We start from the raw sequence: 16,464 nt of genomic DNA, 5'->3' as shown, positions 1-16,464 counted from the left end.
ACAGAAACAATAGCTATGTTTACTGGGAAGTTATTCAATTTGGAAAAGCCTATGGGAAAACAAAATTGCAGAAGACAACCCCCCGCCCCCCCCCCCCCCCCCCCCCCCCCCCAACCCCCAACAAGCGGCAGGATCGCAGATTCGCAGGTGGTTTTATGCTATCTACACCATCACAAACTTGACTCATGCTTCCACAAGTCCATGACTTTTTGCTTTCTTCTTCCCGCCTTTTGTGGCCTTCGAACTTGGCTGGTCTTTCTCATCCGTCTCCGTTTCTATCCTTGCAAAAACTGGCTTTGGCTCCATCATTACCTGACCTGCCTTTAGACCTCCCCATTTGGTATCCTCCTGCAGAACATAGATCACAAATTATATGCTATTGTCTAACCTTGCTTCTTCTGCATGGGTTAGATTATATATATTCGAGGATGACCATAAAATAATTGGAAAATGGGAAATATAAATAAGGAGGATATCAATTTGACGTAAGATCGTACCCATCTCAGTGTTCTAAATTGGTCTTCTGTGAAACCAAGCTGTGTATAAATCCTCAAAGAAAGGCTTGGAGTAATCGGTGATAATGCAATTGCAATTATTCTCATAGTCTCCAAAATAATAACAAGATCCTAAAGATGATTGCAGACAGATTAACTGAACAAGTTATATCTCAAAATCACAAAGCAAACAACAATGCGTTTAGTCTCAATCCAAAATACAGACAAATAACAGGTCCATAAATATGAATTTAATGCTCCCAATTCTTATAACAAATACATCTAAACAAGGTCGGTTTTGGAGACAAGAAGTCCATATTATGGCTTATATCTAATAGCATTAGCTTAAGTCATTAACTGCTGGCCAGAAGGAAATATATTACAAATTTTCTTTGCTGATGCTGGTCAGTTACAGTACATCCAGACTCATGCTATAGCTGAGCATCTGAACCCTTTCTTTATTTAAGAAACATGCGATATCAGAACAAGGATGTTGTAATAAGACTTATTACAGTGAAAGAAATCTGAGCTTAAAGGAAAGCCATGCTGGCTGAGTTCTGGTTGGGGATGTGGCTGGACCTTTCAATGCTAACAGACTACGGTTTGACAAAATGGAATCTAAAACAAGTATGGCAAACTGTGACAGCTTTAAATGCTTACCTTAGCAGCCTTTTCAGCACTCTCACCCCCTTGCTTAAAACAAGACCATGGTGCTTGCTCATCAATGTACAAGTTTCCTAAGTTACCAATCTCCATAAGAGTTTCACATGCTGATGACAACAAAAGATTTTCAAACTGCCCTTTTGCTTTGTCCACCTGCATAAAAAGGTTTATACGTCTGCAAACCAACATATACACAATGGCAGGTGGTGTTCTGAAATATCCAGATGCAACACATATTTGGAAAAATAAGCGAGACCAACACACCACTGACGAAATCATGTGGATCACGTGCTAATATAATGAATGGCATATGCATAAACCATGAATCAGATTAGCTAGAACGATAAAAGTTGGTCTCTTTATTTGTCTATAGGCTGAGAAATAAAAATTTGGAAGAGTGCTAAATGATCATTCACAAATGGACTTGAAGTGACCTCCAAAACATGCATATTGTAGTCCAGTTGAGGAGCAGCAGCTATATGTTCAAGAATTCAAGCTTTTAATGTATACATTCAGAAGGATTTCTCTATTGTCTGCAAAGTCTTTTGAGCATTCCATTCTCAATAAGAAAGGATTTAACAAAAGGTTTATCATTTAAATTTTACTCCTAGACTCCACTTGTAGTTTATATATGCCAAGGGGGCAAGAGGACTTACCAAGTTTTCAATGTTATCCTTCAATGAAATTCCATCTGCAGCAGCAATTGAGTCAAAAGCTAATGTGGATTTACAATTCTTTTTTAGCAGCCCAAGTGTGCGATTCAGGAGGTTTCCTGTTCAGAGAGAGAATGATCATTAACAACAAATAAAGATGTGTATTGGAGAAAAAATTCAAGTGACCAGCTAAAGAAAATTCCAAAAGCCATAGCAACATTTTATACTCCAGAAATAAAGGTGCTTCTCTACCAATAGTGTTGGCAAGATGTGCATTGACTATATTGATAAAGCGCTCCTCTGAATAGTCCCCATCATTGCCAAATTCCACCTCCCGCAAGAAGAAGTACCTAACAGCGTCAGCTCCAAATCTGTTAACCAGATCCTTTGGTTCAAGTGTGTTGCCTAATGATTTTCCCATCTTCATGCCATCCTAAAATTTTTCAAAATAAAAAGCATTGCTGCATGAAATAAAAGTGACTGGATGAGATAAGTAGCAACAGAGGACCTGTAAATAGTTCTTTATTTTTGTTCGCCACTGAAACCTTTCTCAAGGAATATAAGATTGATATTTGTTTCCAGATAATGTAGGGGACATACTAGTTACAAACTTCAGCACGGAACATGTGGCAAAAACCATATCATATTTTTCTGTAAGCTTTTACTGCTACCTATATGACTATATTTGAGATACTAACCAACATAAGAGGAAAGCCCATATACTACTACTATAAACAGCAAAAATATATTGACTACCATCTAAAGCAAAACACAATGCATGCTACAGTACAGTCATAGGGATGATATTGCACTCGAGAATGTAAATATCTATAAGAGACTAGTCCAGGATTCCGTGAAATATTTATATAGAATTGAAGTATATAGAGCTTCATGCTCCTAGAAAGTTGAAGTTTTTGAACATTAGGATAAATAAAAATAATAATCATCGAGCACGGATATCCAAATGTTCGGATCAGGAAAATGAACATGAGTTGAAGGAAAATCAGGTTCATATTTCAACATACATCATTACTCTTTACTTAAGGTACAGTGCTAGGCTGTCATCAGTCTGTAGAAGTGGAAATAATAACGATGAAAATAGTTAGGATCACCTTTGTCAAAAATCCATGACCAAAAACTGCATCAGGAACACTTATTCCTGCTGACATTAACATTGCTGGCCAATAAACTGCATGAAACCGCAATATATCCTGAGGCAGATGAACAAAGAATGATCATAAACCATATCACACCAAATTAAAGATAGAAATAAAAACTCAAGAAGTCCATCCAACAATGTTGCTTGTACACTGGACATAAATATCAATGCCTACTGCAAAGGTTATGTCAGGTAATATGTCACCACTGACTACAGCCTTGTATTAGAATGGAGAAGGAACAATACAATACTTAAAGCAGTAGATAGAGAGAAGTAAAGTGAATCTTGGCATTATAAAAGTCAGGAAACATATGAAAATAATGTGATTTATCGTAGCAGAAGCCTATTCTCATTGATGTCTTAGCTGACCCTATTTCTGTCAATTTTTATAATGAGGGCCTATTCTGTTAAAATAGTTTCAACTAAGGCATGCAGATAAGAATTTTTTCAATGAATATTTTCAAAATTAACATTCAATCAACTTCAGAATAATTGTCCACCTACTGTCTTCATTTGTGCAGGGATCACTAAAAATAGGGTTAGAGGATGGAAAAACTGTAATAGCATATGATCTGGGTGACTATTTAGAGACAGAGGAATATATTTTTTATACTTCATTGCTGATTATTCTAAGATTCAAGCAGCATCAGTGCTTAGTTATCAGCCCATACAAGAGTTCTCCTTACCATCACAAGAAGCTATAAAACAGAACGAACAAATAAACTAGGGATATATGAGAAGAGAAGCAAACATCATTTTGCTAGAAATGAGAAGGAGCATGAATGATTGAAGCTTGAAACTTGAAACTGCTAAAAAAGTTTCCACCTTTCCTATCAAGTGCAGGGAGGCAGGCCAACCACGTTCAACGGCTTGTTGTAAACTTGCCTTCTCCCCATCGTCTAGTAATGCTGAAATGTACCTAAACACAACATATGGAAATAAAACAGTTAGTCTGAAAAAAGGAGTAGGGTAATACATAAGATTATGTATTTATTTACAGGCATAGAGCATTTGGTAGTACTGGTGAGTTGAACATTCATGAGGTATATCAGGAGGGTTATTAATGAGAAGATATCGGAGAACATCTGAAGATTCAGATCAATCAGAGTTCAACAGAGAGTAGAGGGAAACACCACGGCAGTAATACATCTAGGAATGCCGAATGATAAGAATTCAACGAAATACAAAATGTAACCATGGACAATAGCTAAAAGTTTGAAACAGAAGCAGTCTTCATTTATTCATATAAAGTTGCGAGTTTGTAAAAACAAAAGCACAAACAGTGTAATAAATTTCCAGCAAAAGTAGTAAACAAATGAAGTTGCATGTCTTGTGTACTTTTCTAAAGGATGTTTTCTATCCTTAAATTATAGGGGGGGGGGGGGGGAAAGAGTATACATTAGTGTATATTGTGTTGAGAAGCAGAGAAACATACCCTAACAACGCATCAAACCACACGTATATTGTCTGTTTGGTGTCATTTGGCACCGGAATACCCCACTCTACAGATGCACGGGAAATAGAGAAGTCCCTTAATCCACTTTTAACCCAACCTTGGACCTACAACTGTATCTTAATCAGAAAGGGTAAAGAACAGCTATATTTGGAAACACAAATAAAAAGCATATGCATGCTGAAAGACTGTCCATAAACATAACAATATTAGTTCACTACATGAAAATTGCTTGCTTATATTATTACAGTAAAAAAGGGAATACCATGTTCCCCTGGCAAGTTGATTCCAATAAAATTCCAATAGTGAGCACAATATTTGTAATGTTATGTCGTTTATGAAGATGCACAGCCCTTTCTGCCTTTCTTCAGGAAACAATAGAAGGTCTTAATTTACAAATTTTAAGAGTAACGCCAGTCCTTTCTTCTTGCATGCACCTTTCCACATATGTACATTGAGAAGTCAAAAGAAAAGGAATCACTTGCACTTAGCTTTATTGATTAGTTCATATAGTCATTTATATTGTAGAAACTAAAGCACATGTCAGTAGGCCTTCTCAAGTCCTGAAGGTATGATGAATAAGTTTACCATATCCTTAACTGGTTAGGATGCCATCTGGATAGCCATTTGATAAGTTGTTTCATAAGAAAACAAATTGTAAGGATGTTTGTTCAGTATGCCAATAGCATTTTCCAACATAAAAAAGGACCAACGAGGATGAAATAGTCTGCTTTGTAACTGTACATATTTGATGATACATATATTCTTCAACATGACTGTGCCAGAACTCTAAGCACACACGTGTAACCTAGATTATTTTGGCATTTATTTGTCAATTATCAACTCATATAATTAGAGTCAACTTTCCAACACATAGTTTTACACTTCTCCACCACAGTTTGCAGCGATGTACAATGATTAAATAAACCAACAATGCGCAACAACTTGATAAAACAGAATAGATTGAAGACAAAATTTGAGCATAAGAATGAGGATTATAGCATCACCTCATTTAATCGATGTGATGGCCGTACAAAATTAGGATTTTTTGTCAGTAGATCTTCCAGTTGATGCTGGTATTTTGACAAGGCAAAGAAATAGTTGTCTTCCTTTCTTGGTACACAAGGCTTTAGATGCACTGGGCAACATTTGTTTTCCGCAAGCTCTTTTTCGTCCTGTACATCAAACAACAAAACCAGAATTTGCACAGTTACCAATATTGGAAAAGAAGGATGGTCTAAAAGCGAACATGGCAACAACTGTATAGCATGTAAAAAAATTCAAAACATAATTCTCCAGAGAAGTATTTTTTATAACAAAATTCTGTTTATGTGTCCGATTTTCTGAAGGACCAAAATTCTAAGGTTAAAACCTAAAACATCTTGTAGGCACATGCATGTTGATTATTAGGCATATTTCCACTTCCGTAGTTAAGACATATCGAACAATTAAACTGGGATATACAAGGTAAACAGCCAGAAACTATTTAAGTCAGTCATTAGTAGGTAAAATATTCTTGATTAAAGGTATAGCAATACATATTTCTTTTAACCATCTTTTATAATGCCCTGCTATATTCACCTAAAAGGAAACAGTAGTGTAGTACTACCACTCTATTAGTCTACTAGCACATGGGGAAGTAAAAACAGAAGCTTACCTTGTACTCCTCACAGCTCACACAGTAAAGTCCTTCATAATCTGCTCTATATATGTCACCACTATCTAGCACTCTGGAATAGAAGTCATTGACAATTGCCTCATGCCTAGGATCAGTTGTGCGAATAAACTTGTCATACTCTATGTCTAGCTGCAACGAATGTGTTACACAGTTGGAAGACAAAATTGAGCTCATCATTTCTTCCATGCGGTGAATGAAAACACAAAATGGAAACACCTAGAATTGTGGACATACATCATCCCAAAGCATCTTATATGAATTCGAAATTGTATCACAATGATCCTTTGGATTTCTACCACAAGCCTCTGCTGAAGTGGCGATTTTCTCGCCATGCTCATCTGTTCCGGTAATAAATACAACCCTCTTATCCAGCAACCTCTGCGACCATAAAAGTAGCATCAACACACTTAGATTACGAGAGTTGATCAACAAATACTCAGATACTGCACATTTCATTCCCATAATGTTAATAAAAATTTGGTGGCCAGATCAATGGACAGGCAAAAATGTGCATCAAAACTAGACAGTTTTTAAGTTGTCATATTTTTATTGTAGCCCTAGATGAAATTCATCAAGATGAAGGGCATGAATAGAAAGAGAGAACTTTTCCAAGAGTCTGGTTAAATCTTACTAGCCAAATGATCTTATGGCTAGCTAGACAAAAAAAATGAGCCATATTTCCCCTGCACTCAAAGAGGATAGCCAAATACCACTATCCATGGTTCATATCTTTCGGTGGACCTCAATAGTAAGTAAGTGGAGGTGAAGGACGGCTAGCCAAACTTGGCTAGCTAGCCAGCCCATTTGGCTAGTGGAATGGCTAGCCAAGCCAAATGACTAGTCTCTTGGAGTGTGTGAGTGAGTCTGTGTGTGTCTGTGTGTGTGTCTGTGTGTGTGTGTGTGTGTGTGTGTGTGTGTGTGTGTGTTTTGGCTACACTAGCTAAAATGTTGGATGCTTAGTCTCTTGGAGATGCTCTAACATGATATGCACTCATACTGTTCTCACCAACCCATAGCCATGTAGAATGAACAATTTACTCAGTGAATTCAGATCCCGATTCCACATGATTGCAAGTGTATATATGAACAGGCAGACAAGTGATCCAGGAATCCATTGTGTGTTTGACATATGAATTGTTTGGTTCATATATACACTCCGAGTGGTTTCACTTGAGACGCTTAACAATTGGACACGTTAGGTATCAAGTATAAACTGTTTGACGCAATCAAAATCCCTATACTGCTATTAGAATATGAGCAGCAACGGAACAAAAAACACCGCGAATGCGCGAGCGCAGCTTGCTCTGCTTGCCTGGAAGCGGGCGATGGCATCGGCAGCAATGGTGGTGTAGGCGCTCCCCATGTGCGGCGGGGCGTTGACGTAGTAGAGCGGCGTGGTGAGCACGTAGGGCGGCGGCGCGGGCGCCGGGGCATCGGAGGCGGGCCCGGAGCAGTAGCAGCGGCCGCGGCCGCGGCCCCGGCGGTGGGACGCGGCGGCGAGGGGACGGGCCGGGGGGCACGCGAAGGCGAACCGGCGGGCGCCGGCGGCCAGCGAGGAGGGCGCGCGGAGGAAGGCCCGCCCAGCGGCCATGGCGACGGAGCCCCGTGGCGAGCGGAGGAGAGGAGGGGTTTTGCCTGGGTCGTGTGCTCGCTCGCGAGGAGGAGGAGGGGGAAGCGGATGGATGATGTGGGCGAGGTAGGAGATGCTGAGCTACGTGTTGGGCTGGACGCGTCGAATGCTTTTGGGCCGGCTAGTCCATTCACAGTTGGGCCCTATTCGAAGGGTCAAGTGTATCTGGCAAATGTTCGTGCGGATAGTTTACTAGCAAACACTTTATTTAACTAAATATATAAAGATTTTATATGTGTAAAATTAAAATATATAAATTTTAACTATATAAAATTTGTATATATACTTTTAATATAGATATATAAACATATGGATTTAAAATTGGAAAATAAATATGTAAACATTACGTAAATAAGTATAAAGTGTATATATATAAACTTTTCAAAAAAAAAAAGAAAATGAGTTATATATAAAAAAGATCATAACAAGCGTTGGCGAGTAACCCTTCCGCGCGAATATTTGCGAAATAGCATTTCTGCTCTACGAAGGCCATACGCGAACTGTGTTTCTTTAGAACCAAGGCAAGCCGACAGGATGAGATGAGTGTGTTGTGTTCGAAACTTCCAAACTCGTGTGCACCAAAAACAGCTGAAATTGATCATGTGTTTGTTCATGTTTCATGGTAAGCTCGTGCCTCGTGCGTTGTCATTTGTCAATGGTTGGCGAATATAAAGGTAATTGTTTGACTATTTGGTTCCTTGGAGTTAGAGATATTACGATCAAGAACCCACTCGATGTAAATCAGTCAAGCTGAATAAAAATCCTTAATTTTTTGTTTTGACAAAATTTACCCAACATCGGTTGGGGAGCGGTCAAAGGTGAACGGTTTTCTAGGAGAAAAAAATATGCAAACCCCAATACCAGCCAGGAGGTCATTGATTGTTTTTAAGGCATATTTATAAATAAAATATAATTTATAAATAAATTTTGTATATACATATTTCTCGTAATCTAAAAACAACGATAAAAAAACCCAAATCAACTCAAATTTGAAGGTTGAAAAATTGAAAAAGATAAGGGTGCCATTATATTTCCTTCTATAGTATCATTTCTTACCAGGTTCCCCTTACCGTTACCGCCGCGAAAACTACGGTACCGCGCTCACACGGATCCCGCAATGTAACCGCAAAAACCGCAACGAATTTGAAAATAAAAAATTTAAATTCAAAACCGCGCGGTAACCACGGTAAGCACTTGCTGACACAGTGCATGAAAACCGCGGTAACCGGGTTTTTCGCGCGTGGTAACCATGGTAAGCACTTGCTGACACAGCGCATGAAAACCGCGGTAACCGTGGTTTTTTGCGTGGTTTTTGCGGCCGAAACCACGGTTACCGCAAGAAGACCGCGGGTATGATGTCAAATGCAAAAGAAAAATATTAAAAAATCTTTAAAAATACATGAAAAGTAGGAAAATATTTTGTGACTATATTTGTGAGTCGTGACATAGGAAAAATAGAAAAATAGAACATATTTTAGGGAAAACAAGAAAATTTTCATATGACCTTTTCTAAATTCTTGACATTACAACATACAAACATACACTGTCATATGACTCATATCACCCTTCACCAAATAATTCACACCAATAACAAGTAATAACTTCATTTTGATTGTTGCATCACAACTATAACTACTACCAATTATTACTAACGTGCATTTATAATTTTTCTCCATACATATTTTTCATATATCCATCGTTGTATATTTGTATTTCAATATTATGTACCTTATTGTATAGTGTAAATTAATAATGACTTAACAACTAAATATTCTTAACCATCTTCCTATGAAATATTATTTGCAATAGGCTATTTTTTAATTTTGTTTCCTAAAATTCTCGTTTATGATTTTTAATTACGCCGGAAATACATTTTTTGAATTTCTTTGACAAAACTACACTATATATCAACATATACAACATATATTTTTTACTAAATTTCCTCAAATTTTTTAAATTCTCCTCAAATTTAAACTCGGTTACTACGGCTTACCGAAACCGTGCCTCTGCAGAGAGTGCGGTTACCGCCACGGTAACCACGGTTTCGGTACCCCTGTTTCTTACTAGCACCATTTTCAAAATTGTCTTATTTCATCTCATAATTGCTTATGTTCGTGTATTTCCTTGGAACTAGATTCCACAAGTGCTCTTATGATACTAACAAGCTGATAAGCTGATAGGAGTCATCATCGTCACTCGCGTTGATCATGCAAGATGACAACCATCCCCATACTTTTTTCTTATACTTATAAACCAAATTTTGAATTTTGAATTTTAAATTTAGAGTTGATTAGGGTTTTTATTGAAAGTTATTTTTCTGTCTTACTTTTACATAGTCAAGAATGCATATACATAAGTTTTAATCAAGTATTTCGTTTGACTTTTTCTATAAAAATCAAACAATCATCCGAATAAGCTTTGAGTGAATAAAACTTTTATATATATATTCTTAACAATAGAAAAATTAAGACTGAAAAATAAACTTCAATAAAAAACCTAAAATCAATTTTAATTTTAAAGTTAAAAATTTAAATTTAAAATTATAAAAATAAACATAAGAAAAAAAAAGAGTGATAATGAAACGAAATATCTGACGAATGCTCGCAGTTCGCGTGGGCAAGATGATGAGACGAGAAGCAGAACGCACGCGCACACCGCGCAGCGGACAAGGGCTCGGCCGCGCGCCAGTTTCGCATTCCTTTTGACCACCCAAATTTATGAGCGCGGCAACGAGTATCTGCTTTTGAGGCAACCGGTCCAAAAGTTTCTGCACTATAGTACTGCTGCTGTGCTGCAGTGGCAGCCGCTGCCCTCAGCTCAGCCTCAGCATGCCAAAAGATCAAAAAGAGACATGGCATCTGGAGCTTGGACACACTCTGCGTCACCAGAGGCTCTCCTGTAATCTCAGTTATTACCAGTGCTAACTAATTGCGCATTCGCACGACGTTGTTGTTTCTGCTGGAGTGATTAGCTATAATAAACTCGTAATCATGTCAGCCTGACATCGAGAGAAAGGCTCTTTTTTGCATGATTTATTTTTCAGTGTAATAGGAGTTCATGATGGCTGATGAGCGATCGATGTGGTGCTTTTCTTCCCGTAATTGCTGGAACTCTTTCCGAGTTGTTTATTTCGAGCACTTCCTGATTTTTTTTGTCCGGGCACGTTTGTCCAATCACACGACCTATCAATCAGAATGGGGCTACCGATCGGTGTTTTATTGTTTTTGCCAACATCTACGCATATGGATGGTTTTTGTTAGCTGGAACTGAACAAAACAAGCCTGAATTTCTTGGGGTTTTCTGCTGGGTACCTACCGTGAAGGAATCGCGTATTCGCGTTACATAAAACGGATCACAACCTGAAAATACAGCGCAATTTTCAGGTTTTTAAACCCCTTCGTTCCTAATATATGTTTCCTCGTTTTGCCCACGTACGTTTTCTAATATATTAAATGATAATATACTTATAAAAAAACCTTTAAAAACTGTTTTAAAAGTCATAGGTTTTATTCATATGCTATTATACCATTACGTTTTCCATGCGTCAGTTCCCACCGTGCTAACCAAACACAGCTGAGTAGAATTTAAAACATGATGAATCAAGAGCTGTCAAATACTCAAATTGTTTTGCATCACTTGTAAGCACAGCATCCAGGTCCCAAAAAGGACAACTTGGGGCAGGACGTGCAGCCATGCGACAGTAAAAGGGGGAGAAGAAGATGACGAGTGAAAGCAATGGATTTTACATAAGCAATGGATCCACGCGAGAACACGGCCCATCCTCCACAATAAATCCGACGCCGGACGCCGCAGTCGTCGTCATACTCCCCGAGACGGCGCATTGGATGCCCCCTCTCTCTCTGTGTCTCTGTCTCTTTCTCCGTCCATTACCGGAGATCAAAGAAACTCCCATTCTCTCAGCCAAAAAGAAAGCCTGGGGGGGGGGGGGGGGGGGGGGGGGGCATCCTGGTCACTTGGTCGCTGGTGTTCATGGAGAGGCAGCCACTTGCTTGAGTAAAGAAAGAAAAAGCATGGTTCTTGGGGCATCATCTTCTTGGTAGCCCTTCGTCTCGGCGTTGCTGTCTCTTCCCTGGAGTGGAGGAGGTTCTGGGGGGTTTAGTTAATCCATCCAGAAATGAGGAGGCATGGGTGGCAGCTGCCTTACCATCCTCTCCAGGTAATGGCCTGCTTTCTCTCTCTCTCTCTCACTCACTTCTTGCTTGAGGTGTTCTTGATGTTGCTACTGTTACCAGCATTTTGTCATTCAGCTCATCTCTTGCTGTTCCTGTTGTTGTTGGCTGGACTCACCTGCAGGTGGTGGCGATAGCTGTGTTCTTGGCGTTGGGTTTTGCCTTCTATGTCTTCTTTGTGCCGTTCGTGGGGAGGAAGGCGGTCCAGTATGTGGTGATGGGTCTCTACACTCCCTTGGTGAGGTTCCTCTCCTCTCAAGCGACTGAGTTAGCTAGCAAGAACAGATCTGGGTTCTGGGGCTCCTCCTTTTCTTTCCACTGATTTCCTTCTCACTGACGACTAAGAGAATGTATCATTAGCTATTGCGAGAGATTGTTTTGCTTGTTTGCACATGTATATTGTATAGCAATGATGTGAGGAAGTAGAGAATAATTTACAAGAAACATTCATGCACCAGCATTTTGAGCAGAGCCTTTATTCTGTAGAAGCCAAGTGCCATATAAATATCAGCTGTGGAGCATACATAAGTACATGTGTACGTGTTTGCCTGGCAGAGCTATTTTCTGTTGAGTGATATGTAGGTTCTCATTGCAGATTACATCTGTTGTCCTGTTATACATTTGGTGTGCTGCAACAAATCCTGGTGACCCGGGCATTTTCAAGTCAGCGGAGCATCCTAAATTGAATAAGGATGGAAGGCAATCCCAGAAAAATTCAGATCATGGGTTAAGTCATGGAGGAAAGATGTCAAGTGATGGTTTTAATGCTGTTGATAACAGTGAGAAACTGAGCAGCATGCTTGAGCAAAAGGATTCCTACTCCTGGTCCACATTTTCTGAAATACTCTGTTTCCCCTTTTCCTGCCTTTGCAAAAGATGCTTCCATGCGGGTAATCAGTCATCTGAACAGCACATGAGTGAGGAAGGCATGTTCTTCTGCAGCTTATGTGAAGCAGAGGTATGATCAACTGTGTTAAAAAATTCTATTTTTTATTGTAATTTCTAAGGTTGTACCAGTCATAATCTCCAATTCCTTAAGCTGCACTGGCCTGTATTAAGGTTGTGTTAGGACTTCAGATTAGTGACATGTGCCAGTAAATATAAACTAGCAGGAGTATCTGAATAATCAATGCACTTTATAAACAACTGTGACTAGCTAGATTGTATTCTGACAAGAATCAGGACGATTGTCCATGTGCTATGCATATGCACACTTTCAAGATGATCACATCAATTGCTTTAGCTATGCAAACAATGTTTACCCAAATTATTCATACCAGTGCCTTCTGGTCCTACAGGTGTTATAGTTATGCGTTGAAACTACAAAAAAGAAGTGTTTTTCATGCTGAATGCTGATACTTTTAGCCTGAACAAAATATTTGATATTATCGTCAGTGATTGTGCTATCTTATGGTATTAGCATAAAATTTCTACTTTTCCTGAGCATGTTGCTAAGACTATGCATGTGATATGTAGGTGCTGAAGAATAGTAAGCATTGTAGAGTATGTGACAAGTGTGTTGATGGCTTTGATCATCATTGCAGAGTAAGATCCACTTTCTTTTTTGTCTTTCGTCTGATCATTATAAGTTATAACCTCAGTCCTTTTAACAATGTAATGTGTTTATTTATCTAATTTCATTGTTCTATTGTAGTGGCTCAACAATTGCATAGGGAAAAGAAACTACAAAGGGTTCTTCCTTCTGATGACTTCTGCCGTTCTCCTTGTAAGTGGATATTCCTACTTGGGCTGACGAGATGGGTCTTTAAAGAACACTGCAGCTATGACAGCTAGCCTTGCAAAGTTGCAATAATACTTGTATAATTATATTTGCCCTTATTTGAGCAGAAACCATCAGTCATCATATGACATGTAACTAAGTGGGTAGTGCATGAATTTAGCATTTTTTTCCCATACCCCTGTTATTCTGGTTGATTATTGACAGGTCTCCATGGTTTGTATACCTTGGGCCAGCTTGTAATGCAGTGGCTGTCAGGAGTTCTTGTGCTGATTCTCTGCATTGTGGAGCGAGGGGAGTTCTCCAGACAGATTGTTTCCAAGTTGGGAAGTAGCTTCTCAACTGTAGTGTTTATAATTGTTGTGGTGAGTTTTGATAGAATTTTTCCTTTTTAATGTGTGATGGCTGCACAAAAGCACAAGAAAATTTACTGGCTACATTTCTTGTTTTCTATCATGATCTTACTAGAGAGCATTTACAATGTTGATATGATATGATTTTTGCAGGCCACCTGCACTGTACTAGCAATGATTGCAACTGTACCACTTGCTCAGCTTTTGTGTTTCCATATTCTTCTTATCAAGAAGGCAAGTTTTTTAGCTTTCATCAATCTTGTAAATATCACATAGATATGGATTGTTGGGCTTGCGATTTCTTCTCTCTACAAAATTTTCCTTTCCTTCCATCTGTCACAAACTATCACAACTATGTTCCTTTTTCTGACTGCTGATAGTGCTAGTGTCAATGGATTGCTTTTCAGTAGTCAGTACACTAGTCTATAACCAATTCACTTAATTGGATTTAACTAAGTCAGAACATTTCTTTATTATGAACTGAGAGATGCCCTGTTGGTCGAAACCACCTACTGCAATGAAGGTGATCAGCAGAGCTCCTGGTCTATTTTCACTAAAAATAAAAATGGGGAAGACAAATTTATCAATCCATTGCAAGTCATAATTGTTTGTTGAACTAATATTGCATTGTAGTTCATCTACATGCATTTAAACTTCATTTTCCTTTCCCTGTATAACTGGAAAGTAACTTACTGTCCTGTTTTTATATGTATATAGGGAATTAGCACGTATGATTACATAATAGCTTTAAGAGAGCAAGAGGATGATCAACAAGAAGAGATTGCTGGGCACCAAAGTCCACAGATGTCTATTGTAAGTTCTGTTACTGGATTTAGCACTGCAAGCTCTTTTGGTCCACTTCATCGAGGTTCATGGTGTACACCCCCGCGATTATTCCTTGAAGATCAGGTATGTGACTACACAGTGCCATTTGCTCATTCTGTCAAGAATAAGATTGCCCATAGATGCATAAAGCCATATATATAGTTAAATATGATGAAACTTGATCATGTCACATGGTAATATTTCCAATGAAGTGTGTGAATTTATTATTTATTGATGTTTTCAGTGAACTTTCTGGTCAAAGTTGCACCTACTCCTGGATTGTCACTGTTAGTTAGCTATAGTAAATTTTTTGTTTGATATAAGTATTAAAATTTTAACTGTGGCAATTAAGATCACTTTATCAAGATTTGGTGGTTCCAATAACTACTTCTAGTCTTTTACTCTTTTACCAACATTATCCAAATTCAGTAGCTTTACCCTAATAAAAAAGATTGGACAATCAGGAGAATTTTCCAGACAAACCTTATCCCCTTATTAAGACTTTTTTATGCTTAATGGTCATTCTGTTTGGGCACAGTTTGATGTCATCCCTCCAGAGATTGGCATGCCACAAAACTCAGGGAGTAAGAAGCCAAAGGAAGACGAAGGAGCAAGGAGAAGAACTGGGACAGTGAAAATCAGTCCTTGGACACTGGCACGCCTGAATGCTGAGGAAGTGTCAAAGGCAGCTGCACAGGCAAGGAAGAAATCCAAAATTCTGAAGCCAATTGCAAGACACGATGTTCCAATCGGCCATGACAACATTGGTGGTGGGAAACTAGTTCCTAAATCTGATAGCAACAGAAGACCTGATAAAAGGGGACGGTTCCCTGCTGAACTATCTCTCGACCCCCTTACAAGGCTATCTGCAAGTGGTACTGAAAGCAACTTCAGTGACGCAGCGATAGAAACATCTGGAAATTTAGCCCCATTGCAGTTCGAAGCGAGGAGCGCGTTCCAACCGAGCACCGCAGCGTCCACCAGGAACGCTGCCTCGTCACCTGAGAGCAGCTTTGACTCACCTGATCTGCATCCATTCCGCCTTTCTTCATGCACAGCTGATGAGATGCAGGGGGTGATCCCGCATCCAGCCCAGAGTGGCATCAAGTTTTCGAGGTCGACGAGCGATGGCTATGAAGCATCAGGAGGTGAGGACAGCGATCGCATCCCCTCGAGAATTGTTCACAGATCGTCGAACTGGGCCAGTGCCATCCTGAGCTCAGGTCAGGGAGGCCCTGCAGCTGATCTGCAGATGCCTCCATCAGATGGGTAACTCTACCTCCAGCCACCAGGTCGAGCTAGTCAGATCTGCCTTGCTTCCAGGCCATATGATAAAGTTGCATATGGTGTTGGCACCTGGAGAATTGCGGTATACAGCAGATCACTCACTGTTGGCAGCAACACATTGGTGGTTATTTTAGGTTTAGCAGTAACTTTGCTGGTGATTGGTGCCTAGTTCGTCTTGATGTTAATGCATGCGAAACGGCAATTGTGTTGCTAGGCTTGTGGTTGTCAGGCATTCACCTGTGTCCCAGCAAATGTGAATCTGACATTCGTTGCGCTCATTTGAGATCAGTACAGCATTCTGTCCGGTCTAATGGTCTTTTGTGAGGATCTGCCATGACCCA

General features: G+C 39.3%; 2 protein-coding genes across 2 annotated transcripts; one reads left to right on the top strand and one right to left on the bottom strand.

The window, feature by feature from the left end:
- Window positions 1-113: 113 nt before the first annotated feature.
- LOC102701068 (methionine--tRNA ligase, chloroplastic/mitochondrial) lies at window positions 114-7,741 on the bottom strand. Its single transcript, XM_006651096.2, has 12 exons — window positions 7,413-7,741; window positions 6,335-6,478; window positions 6,080-6,229; window positions 5,430-5,597; window positions 4,405-4,529; window positions 3,795-3,888; window positions 2,923-3,021; window positions 2,063-2,243; window positions 1,814-1,929; window positions 1,155-1,310; window positions 498-626; window positions 114-348 (listed from the first exon to the last, which is right to left on the bottom strand). Exons 1-12 carry the CDS (start codon window positions 7,689-7,691, stop codon window positions 184-186), a joined length of 1,806 nt encoding a protein of 601 aa, XP_006651159.2. The 5' UTR covers window positions 7,692-7,741; the 3' UTR covers window positions 114-183.
- A 3,952-nt stretch (window positions 7,742-11,693) lies between these two features.
- On the top strand, window positions 11,694-16,428 carry LOC102714991 (probable protein S-acyltransferase 22). Its single transcript, XM_006649541.2, has 9 exons — window positions 11,694-11,907; window positions 12,045-12,158; window positions 12,516-12,878; window positions 13,397-13,465; window positions 13,575-13,646; window positions 13,895-14,023; window positions 14,165-14,245; window positions 14,729-14,920; window positions 15,375-16,428. Exons 1-9 carry the CDS (start codon window positions 11,866-11,868, stop codon window positions 16,107-16,109), a joined length of 1,797 nt encoding a protein of 598 aa, XP_006649604.1. The 5' UTR covers window positions 11,694-11,865; the 3' UTR covers window positions 16,110-16,428.
- The last annotated feature ends 36 nt before the right edge of the window (window positions 16,429-16,464 follow it).

The sequence above is a fragment of the Oryza brachyantha genome, chromosome 3 (genome assembly GCF_000231095.2).
Source record: "Oryza brachyantha chromosome 3, ObraRS2, whole genome shotgun sequence".
Classification (NCBI taxonomy): domain Eukaryota; kingdom Viridiplantae; phylum Streptophyta; class Magnoliopsida; order Poales; family Poaceae; genus Oryza; species Oryza brachyantha.
Note: the sequence above shows the minus strand (reverse complement) of the source record. Positions and strands in the feature narration are given on the sequence as shown.